At 40.5% G+C, this 17,254-nt stretch overlaps 1 protein-coding gene and 1 long non-coding RNA gene across 8 annotated transcripts in view; one reads left to right on the plus strand and one right to left on the minus strand.

The window, feature by feature from the left end:
* The window catches only part of LOC141413783 (uncharacterized), a 37,394-nt gene that overhangs the window by 1,595 nt on the left and 18,545 nt on the right, over window positions 1–17,254 (plus strand). For 4 of the 5 annotated variants that reach the window (XR_012438669.1, XR_012438668.1, XR_012438671.1 and 1 more), the window contains exons 3-4: window positions 2,481–2,651; window positions 11,916–12,048. This is a non-coding gene — a long non-coding RNA (uncharacterized lncRNA). The remainder of the gene's footprint in view (window positions 1–2,480; window positions 2,652–11,915; window positions 12,049–17,254) is intronic. The other variant, XR_012438670.1, reaches the window with a different exon arrangement.
* Window positions 3,534–17,254, minus strand: part of Tada2a (transcriptional adaptor 2A) — a 50,668-nt gene continuing 36,947 nt past the window's right edge. For all 3 annotated transcript variants that reach the window (XM_020178909.2, XM_074046305.1, XM_074046306.1), the window contains exons 12-16: window positions 16,995–17,066; window positions 15,052–15,184; window positions 14,507–14,550; window positions 11,548–11,621; window positions 3,534–9,790 (exon numbers count right to left, since the gene is read on the minus strand). In XM_020178909.2, coding sequence (XP_020034498.1) covers window positions 9,605–9,790; window positions 11,548–11,621; window positions 14,507–14,550; window positions 15,052–15,184; window positions 16,995–17,066 — 509 coding nt within the window. In that variant the 3' untranslated portion in view covers window positions 3,534–9,604. The remainder of the gene's footprint in view (window positions 9,791–11,547; window positions 11,622–14,506; window positions 14,551–15,051; window positions 15,185–16,994; window positions 17,067–17,254) is intronic.

The raw sequence follows: 17,254 nt of genomic DNA on the forward strand, positions 1-17,254 counted from the left end.
GCATCAGAACTGCTGAACAGTCAAACAGTAGTCATGGATTTGGGGGGAGGGGTTGTAGGGGAAGTACACAACCGCACTTTGGGTTTACGTCTCCTCACATCTTCAGGCAAAAGCTCTGAGGCTTTTTTATGCTTTCTGATCGCCATTGGCCAACTGGATTTAGAGTCATCCTGTGGGCGCTGGAATATCTAGTTTTGTCTGCTTCTCAGACAAAAATATAACATCAAAGCATTTTACTGATAATCCTGGGAGAGCTTAAAAGGCCTTGACTGAAGAAATTTTTGCCTCCATAAAAAAGAATCAAAGCTTTAAAATTATGTAAAATTAACCTTTCTCTGAGAGAACAAAAGCAGAGGACAACTCAGGGTAAAGAACTGGGAGTTCAAATCTTGCCTGGAAAAGGCATCTTCCCAGAACAAAATTATTCCAGCAGTTCATCTAATGACTTATTTTTGGCAGGCCAATACCAAAATAGCAAAATCTCTAGCAGAAATGGTTGTATGCAGTTTTCATTTCTGCTTCTCCCCTACAGTGCTTCCTTGAGTCAATTCAATGACTCAGCAGCACAGATAACATCCCTCTTCAAATTCCAGCTTGTTTGTTACACGGGAGCAGGTTTGTTTCCAGGACAAGCTGTAGGTAAGTGAGGAGGAGCTGCGGATTCTCATGACCTATGGGAACTAAGCCTAACTTGAAGAATCATACCTCATCAAGTGACGAGGAAGGAGGTGCGCTAAGAGTTTGTGTTGATTAAAGATCTAAGATTAAGAAAAGTAGGATCCATGGAAGTTTTAATGCCATGTAATGTGGAGAGAGAGATGTTAGGCCTTTAAGGAATGAGGAATTTTTTGCCTCTAAAAGACTTTAGTGTGAAGGTATTACCTTTCTAGACTCGCACTGTCCAACAGAATTTTGTGTGTTGACCAACACGGTCTGTATTTTCACTGTCCAGTACAGTAGCCCTAGCACCCTCAGTTGCTGAACACTTGAAATGTAGCTGCTGTGATCAAGGAACTGAATTTTTAGTCTATTTTAATCAGCTCAGATTTAAATAGTTACATCTAACTAATGGCTACCTTATTGGAAAGTACTTTCTAGACTATACATAGGTGTAAACTATTTTAAAGGCTGTGTACTACAAAAGACAATTTGTCTGCGCCCAGTGAGGGTTTGGGTCCTTACTACAGCTAAATAACCAGTGCAGCGTAACTACAGGATGAGAACTGATCCAGTGAGACACAGGAAGCAGAGGGTAGAAACTTCTACTGATTAGCTTCTGATGTCTTCCTTCCCAAAAATATCCTCCTTAATTGCCTGGGCAGTGACTGCTCTCTAGATTAAGACTTTTATGGGTATCTAAGAAAGAATGGTTGCCTGTGGTTAACCAATTGGCAACAACTTTGTTGTATCTGTGAAATTTGGGGAACAGCAGCAATCAGGACTCCCCAGTGTACAGAAGTATGATTTCAGGGTGCCATTTAGTCTTGTGCCCCATAGATGTCTCCAAGTCTGCTTGTCAGTGTCTGTGATTATAGATAACATATATTCTATAATCTAAATTCTTATAATCTATACGTTGTATGCCACTGATTACTAAAAAAGTAAAAAAAAAATTAAGTTACTGTCTTTTGGCAGATTTGAGAGGGACAGTGGTCAGCAGGTATGTGGGAGAAAACTCTAAGAATGTAAAAAGGACAAAACAATTAGGACAGAAGTCTCAAGACTTTTTTTAATTTTATCATTTCTTTTTTTTTATTTTATCATTTTGACATTTACTCACATGTGTATATATTGTTTGGGCCACCTCCCCTCCACCCCCACCGCCCTCTCCAATTTTGTTAAAGAGAAAACATAAGAGATAATAAGAACAACAATGTTTTTGCTGGTTTGAGATAAAGATAGCTATACTATAGAAGTTTGCCTAAGGCTTGTGTTGTTCCAGAAGATTAAGATAGCAACTACCCAAGTCTATCATATAGATTTGCTAGGTTTTATTACACGTAAATGACTTAGTTTTGGTTTTTTCTTTTAAATTTTTCCCCGTTCCCTGCCTCCCACCACCCCTCACCCAGTCCCTCTCCTCAGCCACCAGAGTGTTTATAGTTCTCATAAAACTAATTTTTCTAGTAGTAAAGAAATGTCACATTATAAAAGAAAACTGAAGAGAAAAAGTACCACCCACCATCATTTTATTACTTAACAAAACAATGATTAGTATCTGGATTTCTTTGCTTTTCTATGCAAGATTTTTTGTTCTATTTATACAATTACTGTTATATTATACGTATAGTATTTGAGCTAATACTGTGTACGAGAACATTATATGTCTAGGATAAATAAGTAAAATCTGTCTCTGAAATTTTTTGTCCTTAATTCAATGCTAGAACTGTGATGAGACTGCAGTGATGAGAACTCCAAGGCAAACAATATCCACATAAGGTGCACATCTGATTGTCTGAACATTTTTCTGTGCCTTTCAGATCCTAGTGCCCTTCTGTGTGACTAACATGACATAAGTTGTGTGGTACAAGCAAATCATGCACTTGTCCATGCCTGACTGGAGTTAAACAATCAAAGGCTCAATGGGAAAGGAAAAGACAGACACGGTGTTATGTGCTTTAGCCCACCCACTCTTCACCAAACTTAATCAGGTAGGTATTACCAACCAAGCTTTTCATAAGGGTTAAAAAGCTTGCCTAAGGTTGCACTACTAGTAAATACTTAAGAAGGACTAGTGCTCGGATCTTTTCCTGGCTGGCAAAGCACCTATCTGTAGAAGCAGGTACTGTAAAACATCTCTGCTATTTCCTCAGCTCTTTGCTCTAGAAACTCATTTAAAAATGAAGGTGTAAAAAATGGTTATAGCTAGAATGTATTTGTGTGTCTTCTTTGTTGTTGTTGGTACTATGTGTTGAACTCAGGGCCTTATACTTGCTAGGCAGGTGCTCTACCACTTGAGCCATTTTGCCAGACCCATGTTGGGTATTTTTGAGATAGGGTTTCACTTTTTTGCCTGGGCTGGCCTTGAACCACAATCCTCTTGATCTCTGCCTCTTGAGTAGCTAGGATTATAAGTGGGTGAGCCATTGGCACCCATTGGCTTCATGTATTTTTTGAAGGGAAAATTATTTTTTAAAAGAGGAATGAGCCAGGCACTGGTGGCTCACACCTATAATCCTAGCTACTTAGGAGGCAGAGATCAGGATTGCAGCTAGAAGCCAACTCAGGCAAATAGTTCTTAAGACCCTATCTCGAAAATACCCTAGCTATTTGGGAGGCTGAGATCAGTTGCCTACTGTAGTAATAATACCAGAAATGGTGAGACATACTTTTAAAGAAAATCAAGGTAATTAATGCTGCTTTGCATAATGTCTACAACCCCAAAGATGAAAAACCTGGTCCTACTAAAGAGAAGTAAATGTACCCGTCAGTCCAACAGCCTGGACACTTCCCCTCGGTTATGAAATGCTGCCTATACCATCTCTAGCCGCTGAATATGCAAATGAGGGAGTGGAATGCAAATGGAAGGTTAGCAGAGGTTCCCAAATATCAAAGGGCAACATCTTGGACTGGAGGCATGCCTCAAGCAATAGAGCACTGGCTTTGCAAGCATGAGGCTCTGAGTTCAAACCCCAGTCCTACCAAAAAAAAAAAAAAAAAGGCAACATCTAACCTGTGTTGCTTATCTGCTCTTTGCTTTGCCAAATAATAGCAAATCTGTTACAGAAAGTCAGAAGCCTCCACTAATTCTTCACCAGACCCAAGATGCATTACCTTGTAAACATAGTTCCCAAGCAAAGTATCTCCAGAGCCCTGTGGCTACATCTGAATGCTAATTAAAGATATCACCTTTCATCAGAGGGCCCCTAAGCTTCCGGTCCCTACATCCACACTACCCTGTCTTGCCTCATGCCCTGGAAATCTGAAGCTTGCTTCCTTGCCCCTCTTAGTTTCCATGGAGACGCAACAGTTTACTTTTGTCCCCCCAAGTCTAAGATGGTTATTTTTAACTGGGAAAACTCTGAGCCAGGTCACAGCTGGGATCTGGATGATGCAATGACGTCTATAGCTACCCTTCCTTCCCACAACACCTTCTTTTCTGCAGTTGCTGGGGGCGGAGGCAACTCCTGGGAGACTATGCTCTCAAAAGTTGGTATTTGCTTTGCATGGTGAAGTTAAAGCCCATGTCCTGACTTAGAGCTGACAAGTGTCCTGAATCTAAAGCTAGGCACACTCAGAATAAGGCAAAGATTTTCTGGTGGGGGTGAGAAGCCAAGTAAGATTGACATGGCTATCAACTAACTGTTTCTGGCTAGATCTTGTATACATGAGGGCACTGCCTACTGTCCCTGTGGCTTTGTTGCTGCAGTTTGCCTCTGGTTAAAAAAAAAGATCCTCACAGGCCAGAGCTGGAAACAGGTGGAAAGGCTGTGGTTCCACCTCTCCAAAAACTCATCTCTTTGTTTTGCCAAACAGTAGCAAATTCCCAGGATATCAAGGCTTAAATACTGCTGCCCATCCTGCTCTGTTGCTCAGCTTTAAATCGGCTCACCCATCTCCAATGTCCTTGGTACTTGGGGACAGTGCCTTCAAATCCTTTTAAATATTTTTTTGGGGAAAGAAACTATGAAACTTATCTGAAAATTGTCCATTTCTTCTTTGACAACTCCCTAATATCAGAAACTGGGAAGAAAAAAATCAGACTACTTAGCTCAAATTCAAAATCAGTTTTCATATAGGGATAGTCCATTACTTTTTCTTTTCTTTTTTGATATACTGGAATTTGAACTCAGGGCTTGCTAGGCAGGCACTCTACCACTTGAGCCACTCCACCAGCCCTTTTTGTGTTGCATATTTTTGAGATAGGATCTTACAAGCTATTTGCCTGGGCTGGCTTTGAACCACAAACCTCCAGATCTCTGCCTCCTCAGTAGCTAGGATTACAGGCATGAGCCACCAGCACCTCACAATTTTTCATTTCTTTAAAAAAATTTTTTTTGGTGGAACTGGGTTTTGAACGCAGAGTTTTACGCTGACAAAGCAGCTCTCTACTGCGTGAGCCGTACCTCCAGTTCATTTTACTCTGGTTATTTTGAAGAAGGGAGTCTCTCAATCTATTTGCCTGGGCTGGCCTTGAGCTAAATCTCCCAAGTAGGTAGGATTATAGGTTTGAGCCACTGGGGCCTGGTTCAAATATGTTTGTTAGTTTGTTTTTGTGTGTGTGGTACTGAGGCTTGAACTCAGGGTCTATCTCTTGAGCCACTCCACCAGCCCTTTTTTTGTGTGTCAAGGGTCTTTTTTTTTTTTTTTTTGGAGATTGGATGTCACAAACTATTTGCCCTGGCTGGCTTCAAACCTCGATCCTCCTGATCTCTGCCTCCTGAGTGGCTAGGATTACATGTGTGAGCCACTGGCACCAGGCTCAAATATGTTTTTGTTTTAAAGAAATTTCCTAAATAAAGGGTGATGTGGAAAGGAGGCTCCACCCAAATCAAGTTTTCTATTGATGGGAAGATGATCAGCATACAGCTCTCCTAAGAGAAGAGAGATGCAACAGAAGTGTCATGAGTTGGAATTTAGGTTAGTTTACTAAATAAGATGACAGCATTTCAACATTTTTGCTTTAAGAAAGTGTTGGTTTCTTAAAACCACTACGAGGTCTTCTTTCCAAGCTTTCTAAGATGCTGATTCTATTCAACAAAACTGAACCAAAGAAGGATTATTGGTAAGCCATCTGGAAGGTTTTTGCTACTTAAGAACTTTAATCAGTGCAAGATTAAAAAAAAGTGTTGCTTTGTTAAGAATGCAAGATTAATTATACCCAAAGATTAGTCTGGTGGCATAGAAATCTATCCCCTGTACTCCAAAGTAGAAAATAAGTGCATCAGACTCAATTATCCAGCTCTAAAGGATGCAAGACAAGTCTGGGCTGGCAAAATTTATAACTACAGGATTTGCAAAAACAAGGCAAGTACGGTGACCTCCAGGGCCACATTTGTTAACAATCAGTTTGGGATTTTAAAGATTTTTGCGGCCACTATCTATTGTCTCATCTCCACTTTCTTCATGCTCTCAACAGAGCCTACATTCAAGATGGAACAAGTAACTCATCGTGACAAAGGAATTTTAAGGCATTCATCCTTCCCACAAATACCTGTCTCTGATTTGTAAGACTGGTTAATGAAATCAACAGTAGTTGATACCCTCAACTGCTGGAGGCCAGGACAATGAACACAGAGGATTCCCTGTCACTAAATATGGAAAACTGGCTTCCCAGCTTCTTAGAAACTGCCCGGGTGTCAGCTATTCAGTTCTGATAGCTATTTCCAGGTCAGGCTACTTACTTAGGGTCCAAAATTCCTTAGCTGAAGATCACTGATGTTCTCACTCCCAATTTAAGTCCTATGTCAGCATGACTATGACTATTAAGGCTGCTCTGACCCTAGTTCAGCTGAGATCCTGTCCAGTTTCACTCAAAAGGACTGGGAGAAATCTTTTATCTTCACTGGGCCACATCTTCTGCAGAAGGCTACAAACATGGCAGTGTTCCATTATACCAGGGATGGTCCTTTTTGGCAGATCTGGGAGAGGCTAACTGCATCTGGCTAAGCACATTAGAAAGGAAAGCTTCCAAATAAAAAGCTGGGTTCCCCTACAAACTGTAGAAGTGTGTGTGTTGTGAACAATAACATAGTGTATCTTAAAGGTAACCGCAAAGGCATTCTTAAAATGGATGAGTATCCTAAGAGAGACAGTTTTGTTGTGCATGATTCATGGCACACCTCTATAATCCCAACACTTGGGAGGCTGAAACTGGAGTATTGAGGTTCAAGACCAGCCTGGGCTACAGAGTGAGACCCTGTCTCCAAAAAAAAAAAAAAAAAGAAAGAAAGAAAAAAAGAGGGGGAGGGAAGACAGTTTTGGTCTTTTATTACAGGAAACAGTCATTACATGGAATTTATTTTCCATTTCCCACCACAAGAAGAGAAGATTATGCATAAAATTCCACCAGAAACCTTTAATGTTAAACTGCAGTAAGAACTCCCTAACAGTAAAGGCCTGATGTGGACTAGGAGAGACATCTTTCAGTGTAGCTGGTTTATGGCCCACCACATCTGGAAACAAAGGAGAAGAATGCAGTTTTTGGAAAGACCCTTGCTAACTCTAGTTTTTTAACACTAAGAAGTATCCTTCACCAGATGGTGGCTCATATCTGTAATCCTAGCTTCTTGGAAGGTAGAGATTGGGAGAAAGGTGGTTTGAGGCCAGCCCAGGCAAAAAGTTCTTGAGACCCCCATCCCAACCAATAAAACCTGAACATGGTAACACATGCCTGCCATCCCAGCTATGTAGGAAGCATAAATAGGAGGATCATGAGGCAGGACAGCCTGGGCATAAACAGAGACCCTATCCAAAAATAACAAAATCAAAAAGGGCTTGGGGGTGTGGCTCAAGTGATACAGCACCTGCCTAGCAAGTGTAAGGCACTGAGTTCAAAACCCACTATTAACAAAGCAAACAAATAAACAGGCCTTCTCTAAGTGATAAGAACATGGAAGGAAATGACAGTCACATCAATACCAGTAAGTACTTTTCTGCTGCAAATGCAAAAAAGACAGTGACCCCTTTTAAGAATACTACTCACCGAAAAGAAAACTAGACTTTTCAGAAACCCACTAAGGATATTAGGTCTTAAAATTTTACAAAGTTGGGTTTACTGAAGCAAAAGTAACCCTACTTTCTAAAATCTAGTTATTTGTAACTACAGCTTTATTTTTCTATTATTTTCAACCATGCCATTTTCCTCACCAAATCTACTGATCCTCACATGCTAATTCAGTGTTCCATTGGTTCAGAGGTTTCTATTGTCTGTCCTACCATCCTCCCACTCCTAACTACCACAGCTGCCCCTTGTATTCTAGCCAAATACGACTCTTGGCACCATTTTCCTTACTCCCACTGCTGCCTCCATATCATCCTCCACCACCTATGTCTGGAACAGTCTCCCACTTCCATCTGCCATTTTTCACTTGACTCTCAATCTCTTCATTGCCTCAAAAGTCCACCTCTCCCAAGAAGCCTTCCTTAACCAAGATTAAAGATTCTTCAAAGACAACAATAGTCACCTGACAATGATGTCTGCTACATTCCAGATTTTCAAAACAGGAATTACTATTTATGAACAAGAGGCAATCTCTTCATAACCATCTAGGGCTGATGGTGGTGGGAGAATACATTTTCTGAGAGATATGGAGATGGCTATGCAAAAAAAGGAGAACATTCCCACAAGCCATCTTTTTTAAAGAAATGACATCCTCTATTTGTATTCCCTCAGATCCTAAGCGTACCCTTTTCATTTCTTGTTCCCTAGATATCTATTAGCAAACTGCTTGCATAATTACATCAGTTAAAAGTTTGAGCAGATACTTCCAAGAAAGCACATACTAATTAGATGTTTGAATGTTAAAAGAAATAAACAATCAGCTATTGGAGGTGATTTGTGCAGATTCTAAAGAAGTTATTTCTATGTACGACAATTTTGCTTCTAACAAAAATGAGATAACCATGACTCTGAGTTTGGCTTCTTATTTTGCAGAAAGGTTTGAGGACCAAGTTTTAGATGTGGTGGGGCTTCTCACCCTCACATATAGTGAGTATCATAATGAAGCTGCTTTATTTCTGTTTCAAAAGCAGCTTTTTTTGCAGGCTAATCTTTCACCATTGAGAAATGAGGGTTCAGGTCTCAACCCAAGCAAAGCTGAGGTCAGCTGCATCATGTCTATCCTCGGGGGCCTGAGAACTCTGTGTAAGAACAGGGTGAGTCAGGACACGGACACATGTTAGCAGAGACAGTGCAATGTGAAGGGACGAGCAGCCAACACTCTAAGTGTGCCTGAGTTACCAGAATATTTGACATACCCATAAATTAAATGGCAAAACATTTTAATCCATTAACTCTAAAAATAACAGAGACATTTTATATCTGGTACCACCTCCTCAAAAGTCTACTACAGACAGCCAGACTGTAAAACACAAAGCCAGACATTAAAGTTAAAAAGGCAGTTTGGGACAAGACCACCATGGGGAGGTTTTCCTCTTATTTGTTCATATATAAGTTATCAGCTTAAAAAATCCTTAGAAGAAAAAGATTTCTCATGTTCTAAAAAATTTCATTTTAATGTGTCTGCAATGTCTGATGGCAAAACAGATAATCAGCAATCTTAGCTCACAAGTACAAGGGTCTGAGCTGAATTTCTGGTACTAAACACTGGTTTGGTTTGGTTTGGTTCAGTTCTATTTCTACCAACACTGTGATATAAGGTACTATGGTTCTTATTTTAGTTACAAGAGGTGTTAGGAATGAATGCCCACTCGCATTTAATAATAGCTCATATAGCACACAATTCTGCAGCACAATACCAACAACGGAGTGCTTTAAAGCAGGGCAGAAAAGAAAGTAGACATTAACACAACTTAAGGTTTCCTTTGTCCTCTCTTTTTACTATAGGAATTCAGCTCAAAAACAGTTCTCTGGAATGCTTATATTGTCCTTTAATTCATCACATTCCAAACTTTTGACTTGCATTCCCAAGCCCACAGAGACTCAGGCTTTAGTGATGTATCCTTCTCGGATGAGGAAATCATAGATTTTTCGAGTCTTGTTCACGTCTATCTTGATGAGTGCTCTTGCCTGTGCCAGTCTCAAGCCTCCTTGCTTGTTACACTCATTCAACAGAGCAGACTTGTATTCTAAATAGGCTCCGGGGACCAACCTCACCATCTGACAGAGCTGCAAGACATGGCAAACTTAATAAACATTCATTAACATCTGGCATTCCCAAAATTTATTCCAACAGGTATAGCAAAAACAACAAAAAGTGACATCAACCTCCAACTATTTACAGGAACTACTGAGTGGCTGGACCACATTCCACTTATCTCTTCTCTGGAGAGAACACTCTCTAAGGATAGACGCCCAGGAAGAAAGGGGTGTGAGGCTACAAGAGCCTTTAGCAAGTGAAGGATGGCTCAAGGACCTGGTATTGTTATGAAATGCCAGGAACAGCCTGGCTCACTCAGGAGTCAAGCACTAAATGCCTGGGTAGAGGCTCAACACCACTTCAACACTTGGTCAGGGAAGAGTCACAGGGCACAATGAAAGGAGGGGTACAGGTACTCAGATGCACAGGGGTAAATCTCAGTGTTGTTAGTACTGGCATAAAGTATTCCCTGCTTTTGTGATTACATTTCCTACTGTGGAGAACAGACCACCTAGACTGATAAGACTCTAGAAATCTGGCTCAATTCTAGTTCACCAGTCATATCCAGCCATGAGTAGTCTGAGATCACCATTATGTGGGTAAAAAATGCTTGAAATTTCAGGTCATTCAATATTTGAATCAGACTAGTCTGTGACTTTCTTCAACATATACTTCCTTCTATTACCAAATTAGTTTTTACTGTTCCTGATGGGTAAAATAAGATTAATACTAGACTTTACACCATGACTCTTTCATGGAGTATCAAATGGGAAGACTGTCCCTGGGAACTATAAAAGGAGCATATGAGGAGCAAAAAAGAAATTCTTCTTTTGAAATGGATTTTAGAGCTAGGACATATCCTACTGAAAATTCTTCATGACTCTTACTAGTTTTACAGATCTCAATATGAAGACTGATGATTACAGTGGGAATAAAAAGCAAGTCATGATGTTTAAAAAAAAATCAGCAGCTGAAGCCTGGGCTATGTAGTAGAACACTGTTTCAAAAAAAAAAAACAAAAACAAAAAACAGGTGTAGTGGTGGACACCTGTAATCCCATCTACCTGGGGGTAAAGGGAAGAGGATCTCAAGTTCATGGCCAGCTTGGATAAAGTTAGGTCCTATCTCAAAATCCAAATGTAAGACTGGATGAGATGGCTAGCAACGGTTTGGAGGTTTTTTTTAGTATGTGTGGTACTGGCATATGAATTAGGGGCCTCATGCTTTCTAGGCAGGTACTGTCTACTACTTGACCAAATCTCCAGCCCTTTTTGCTTTTAAGTTATTTCAGATAGGGTATTGTTTTTTTGTTTGTTTTTGGCAGTACTGGGGTTTGCGAGCAGTTTTATTGATAATATGGGAGTTTGAACAAGCACATGCTTGTTACGCAGGTGCTCTACCACTTCAGCCACTCTGCCAGCAGATCTTGTTTTTTTGTCCAGGCCAGCCTTGGACCATAGTCCTCCTACCTGGTGCCTCCCTTGTAGTTGGGATTACAGGTGCAAGCCACCATGCCCAGTTTATTGGTGGAAATGGGGGTCTGGAAAACTGTTTGCCCAGGCTATCCTTGAACCTTGATCATCCTGATTTCAGCCTCCCACGTAGCTGGAATTACAGGTGTAAGCCACTGGCATCTGGCTGCAGAACTTAGCTCTTTAGCTCCTGGACTTGTAGGATAGACTAGATGAGTGGAGTAAAATAGCTTTGATGCTGTACTAAGTTTTTAATGATAACTCAATGACTAATAAGTCCCTATTCTTCCTCTAGTTTCCCACCTATTTGTTACCTCTTTTTCTTTTTCATTTAGCTTCTCGGTGCCAGGGAGGCCAGTGAGGTTCAAAGGTGGCGCACTCCGTCTACCTACAGACCCAGACAGAAAAGAACATATATTTCATAAGAGGGACAATTGCTCAAGTGTAAAGTATAACTAAGTCCAGGACAGCCAGATTAGCCAGGTATAAAGTCACTATATCCAGCAGTGAAGAAAGCTCAACCTATCCCCTCAAACCTGTTTAGCTAGCAAGATGGACACCCAAAATTCACTTTAAATTATAAATGATAATTCAAGTATCCTTTGCTCTTCTCAAAAATACATACACAATAATACCTCTCTTAGCATAAATATGACTACTCACTATTCTTCCTATCACATAGGAGACTCTTAAAATTTAAAGCCCAGATGTCATCCAGTTAAGAAAGGTCACACACTGCCTGCCTGCATAGCTGTGAATGGAAATAACAACTCTGTAGAAGAGATATTCTGCAACATTCATCACTCTTCCAGTAGGTAAGATAAACATGGTAATTAACCAAGCACCATGTGTTTTCAGATCAAAGGCAGACTATTAGGCCAGCAAAAGGCCCTTCTTATTTATTGTCTGAGAGAATACCTGTTCCTTTCAAAGTAGCCCTGTTTACCTGAGAGATCCACACATAGGAACAATATGCCTTTGTATGTCAAAGCAGGGACTAATAAGGTCAACTCAATACCCAAGAAAGAAACCTGAATGGGTAAATGGCCAGGCCAGGATGGGAAGTTTGATGCACAAAATTATTTTGGTTTTATTTTGAATGTATATTTGGGATTAGTGCTCAGTTGGAGATGGATGGAGTAAGTTAAGGAAAAGAAAATGCAGAATACTATATTAATAAATTTTGGGGTAGTAGTATAGCTCAGTGGTACAGTGCTTGCCTAGTATAGGAAAGGCCCCAGGTTGGATCCTCAACAATGAAAAAAAAAAAAAGTGGCCCACACCTATAATCCAGCACTCAGGAGACTGAGGCAGGAAGATCTCTAGTTGTAGGCCAGCCTGGGGTATGTAGCAATACTTTATCTCAGAAAACAAAGGCTGGGCTGGGGGTGTGGCTCAGTGACAGGGCTTGCCTAGCATGTGTGAGGCCCTGAGTTGGACCCCTTCAGCACAAAAACCAAAATCAACCCTCCCAAACACACGTTTTATGGGGACTGCCTTTTAGGTGGGGTAGAAAAAGGGAAGGGACTAAGCTGCTCTGTTGGAAAACAGGCTTCTCTAATGGGGACAAGGGCTTATCCTAGATGTTCAAAGGGAAATAAAACCATGTGCAATTTCACAAGTCACCAAAGGTTAGGCTACAGTCAGTGATGCCAGGCTTCCAATTTTTCACTGCCTTATGAGCAATTCCAAGTATGAAGGAGAGCAAGAGGTCTCTTCAATAAAAGCAAAAGGGGTAAAGAAGGCTAACACCAGATGAGGAAGAAACAGTGAATAAGTGAGCACAGATGGTTTAAAAAAAAAAAAAAGCCACAGAAACCAAAGCTGCACAATCATATTAGCAAATTTATTCATTTCAATTAGCCAGCATTAAACTATTTGTATTGCTATATTTAGCAGGGTGGGAGGGACATGGTTAGAAGTAAAAACTTACAAAATAAAGCCTGGATTGCACTGTCTTTGGAGACTCCCTAAATGGCTTTCTTTTCTCCCTTTGCTATTAATTAAGAAATAATTACTTGAAACAAAGAGAAGAAAATCATCACAAATGAAACTATTTGAGCCCTGTATAGATCTTCAATATACTGAGAGGTTTTTTTTGTAGTTGTTTTTTTGGTGGGATAGGTTTGAATTCAGGGCTTCACACTTGTAAAGCAAGTGCTCTACCACTTGAGCAACACCTCCAGTCCATTTTGCTCTGGTTATTTTAGAGAAGGGGTCTCACGAACTATTTGCCTGGGCTGGTCTCCAACCACAATCCTCCCAACCTCAATTTCCCCAAGTAGCTAGGATTACAAGTGGAGCCCTGCTTATTGTTTTGCTTTTTGAGTCAGGGTCTCACTACATAACCCAGGCTAGTCCTGATCTCTAGATTCTTCTGCTTCAGTCTCTTGAGTGCTGGGAGCACAGTTACACCACCCCTGCTGGTGGTACTGAGATATTTTGCAAGTTCTGTTGTTTCAAGCCTCTAAAGAATGGTAAAACGGATCACAATTAGACTACTCTGCTTCTAATCAATGCAGTAGGTATGTTCTGCTTAGAAGTGGAGCAGGGGTGAATGATAAACAAGAGAATAGGAAAAGAATACCACAACCTTGGTTCAGAGCTTTATAACTAATACCTCCCCAAATTCCTGGTCACTGATTAACAATCACCAAGAAGCATCAGATAGAATACGGCTTCATCTTGCTCTGTAACTAATCTCAAAATAGGAGGTAAAGCTTAGAAACAGAAATACCTTAAGCCTTCAACTTATAGGAAATCCTTGAATTTTTGGCAAGTAACTTGTTTGTTTATTCACAGCAGATACAAAGATCTTAATTTATGTCCCATAATACACATCTCAAAATCTGTGGTGAATACAACTCCAAAAAAACTGAACACTGATAAAATAAAGAAAATACCTTTCTGGAATCTTCTCTTCCTATCTCTGAACTTAGGGACACAGGACTGTCCCTGTGGAGCTATGAAGATTCTGAAAACATGCTAATGCTTACAAGCTAACACTTGATTACCATTACCCTGCTGAAGCACTCTGCTCCCACAGAGGCGGAAAGATTGCTGGATCACCACACCCCTCGAATGTCAAATTCACTATCAATACTTGTTCTGGGGATGTAGCTCAGTGGTAGAACACTTACTTGCCTAGCATACTAGCATACATGAAAGGCCCTGGGTTCAATACCCAGTGCTGCCAAATAAATAAATAAATAAATAATGAAAACAACAACAACAAAATCCCATCAAACTTGCTTTAACCTGAGAAATAATTACCTGAATTTGAAGCCACTGGAATGGAAGGACTCAGCCCAGAATCACTAAAACAAAAAGGAATTTAAACTTAGGTCATATCAAAGGAGGCAATTTCCAGTAGCCTCTGTGTGACTGAGAACGATTTATCAGGAGGGTCATTCAGGAAGAGATGCAATGATATAGACTGGCCTCGAACAAGCCTCCTGATGTCAGCCTCCTCCAATAGCCAGGATTAGAGGTGTCAGCTACTAGAGCTACCACCTTATCTGATAGATAAGAAGGGGAGAGAAGGAATACGTGGGAAGTTGGAGCAGGGGGAAATTCACTAATTTTCTAAAATAAGATCAGAGTAGGAAAGCAGGATTGTAGGAGGCCAATTATGTTTCGTAAAACTGTCAGTACTACACTGTTTCTGAGATGAACTTCTAAAATCTTTCTGAATTCATCTAGTTACCCAACTACTGCTACTCTACCATCTAGAGTGCCCATAGAAGTGCCCCAAAACATATGTGAAAATCAGTGCATCCCAGAAGGAGTGACTCCTTCACCCTGGACTAACTGCGCACATGTCAGCTTGTCGGCGGAGCCACTGCTGGCATGCACTACTGTCCTGGATATACTGAAGAACTTCAGAGAGCATAGTGCGTTTAAGGCGCTCCTCCTCTCTTGTCTTCTTTAGGTGATCGTACGTCCTGGCACCTGGAGGTGTAGAAAACACATGACTATAATGATGATGAAGCAGAAGTGAAGGGCATTCTAACCGATCAGCAGTTTATCTTTTTTGGTTTCCTTTCCAAAACTGCTTTTGTAATTATTCTTCCAAGAGCCAAGCAGATTTCCATGAGTCTAAAATTCCTTTAACAATTCAGTATTTTTATTTCTTTTCTACAGTTAATATATAAGAAGGAAGGAACAAAGGGAGAAGGGAGGGAGGGAGGAGTAGAGGGAGGAAGGAAGGGAGGAAGGGAGGAAGGGAGGAAGGAAGGAAGGAAGGAAGGAAGGAAGGAAGGAAGGATGGAAGGAAGGGCGAGCCAACATATTTCTATCCCTCCAAAAAGAGAAAAAGAAGCCAGTTGCTAGTGGCTCACACCTATAATTCTAGCTACTCAGGAGTCAGAGATCAGGAGGATCACAGTTCAAAGCCAGCTCAAGCAAACAGTTTCGAGACCCTATCTCAAAAATACCCAACACAAAACAGAACTGGCAGAGTGGCTCAAGTAGTAAGAGAACCTGCTTGCAAGCATGAGGCCCTGAGTTCAAACCCCAGTGCCACCTCCACTCCCCCCTAAAAAAAAGGAGTCATCTTTTCCTCTGTTTCCCAGAGGGATAGAAACCAGTATCAGCCAATCAAAATTGGGTATCTGAGTCTATATATGTATTTTGTTAAACAGAAGACTTGCATGGTGCCTCCTCCATGTTAACAAGATTATACAAATTCCAAATACTATACCAGTGGCTTTCATTCTAATACTAAGAGACTTGGAAAACTGCAACTTGAACAGAATCACAGAGCTGGTACACAGAGAATCCAGAATCTAAACTTAAACTATCTGTGTTTTTTGTGACGCTGGACTAGAACCTAGGGCCTTGCACTACCAGACAAATACTCTACTATTGAGCTACACTCTAGCCTTAAGCAGTCTAGTCATAGGTACAGTAATACACTGCCTCTCCTTTTGACCTCGTTCTACTACTAACTAGCTTTTTAATCTACCTAAACATTAAGGTTCTTCATTAAATAGAAGTAACAGTACCTCACTAGTCTATCATGCAATATTAATGACATGTAGCTGAAATGTTTTCCATAGGGCCTGGTGCATGGCAAACAACTGGTAGATGTTAGCTGCTATTAATATAATTATTACCACTGCCTTAAAAAAATAGCATGCAAGCACCTACAGTCCATTAAAGCCCAGTAAATAAAAATGATCACGCCATGCATAACTAAACTTAAGAATGCTGAGGTTAAAACCCAGAACACAAAATATTTTTAAAGAGCCACAACAAATCTAAAGCAGCACCTCTTTTCTATGTGTCATGAGTTCTAGTTTACCACAGATAATCTTAATAATGGTATTTATAGGGAATAAATAAGTGAAACTTTACTGCAAAAATTCATTCTGAAAAAGAAAACCAGGCGCTAGTGGCTCACGCCTGTAATCCTAGCAACTCAGGAGGGAGAGATCAGTAGGATCCAGGTTTGAAAAAACCCTTCCCAAAAAAGGGCTGCTGGAGTGGCTCAAGGTGTAGGCCCTGAGTTCAAACCCTGGTACTGCAAAAAAAAAAAAGAAAAGAAAAACTTGATTTTTGGTTTTTTTTTTTTTTTGGCTGTATTAGGGTTTGAACTCAAGACCCTACACTTGCGAGGCAGGCACTCTACCACTTGAGCCATACCACTAGCCCTTGGAGAACCTTGTTTTTAAAAAAACCCACAAGACCTCAGAAATTCCCCCTATGTGTTTGGAAGACACTTGCCCTCTGATACAGTATGTAGCTGAAGCATACTTACTACAAAAATTGGTAATGCCTGCTATCCTATATTCCTGGAGCCTCTTGATTTCTCTTCGGAGTTCAAATTCCACTGTTTCCCCAAGAGAACAAAGGAGAAAAATTGTAAAAATGAAATAATTTCAATGAGTACTTTTGCTGAGCATTTTTAGTAATTCTGCCTTACATAAAAAGGTTATGGAATTTTGTTTAGGGAGTCCTTTTTACTGGTAACATTTCATTAGAAATTTTACCCAAAAGCTGAGAAAGAGACTATTCTAG

The sequence above is a fragment of the Castor canadensis genome, chromosome 11 (assembly GCF_047511655.1).
Source record: "Castor canadensis chromosome 11, mCasCan1.hap1v2, whole genome shotgun sequence".
NCBI classification, from domain to species: Eukaryota; Metazoa; Chordata; class Mammalia; order Rodentia; family Castoridae; genus Castor; species Castor canadensis.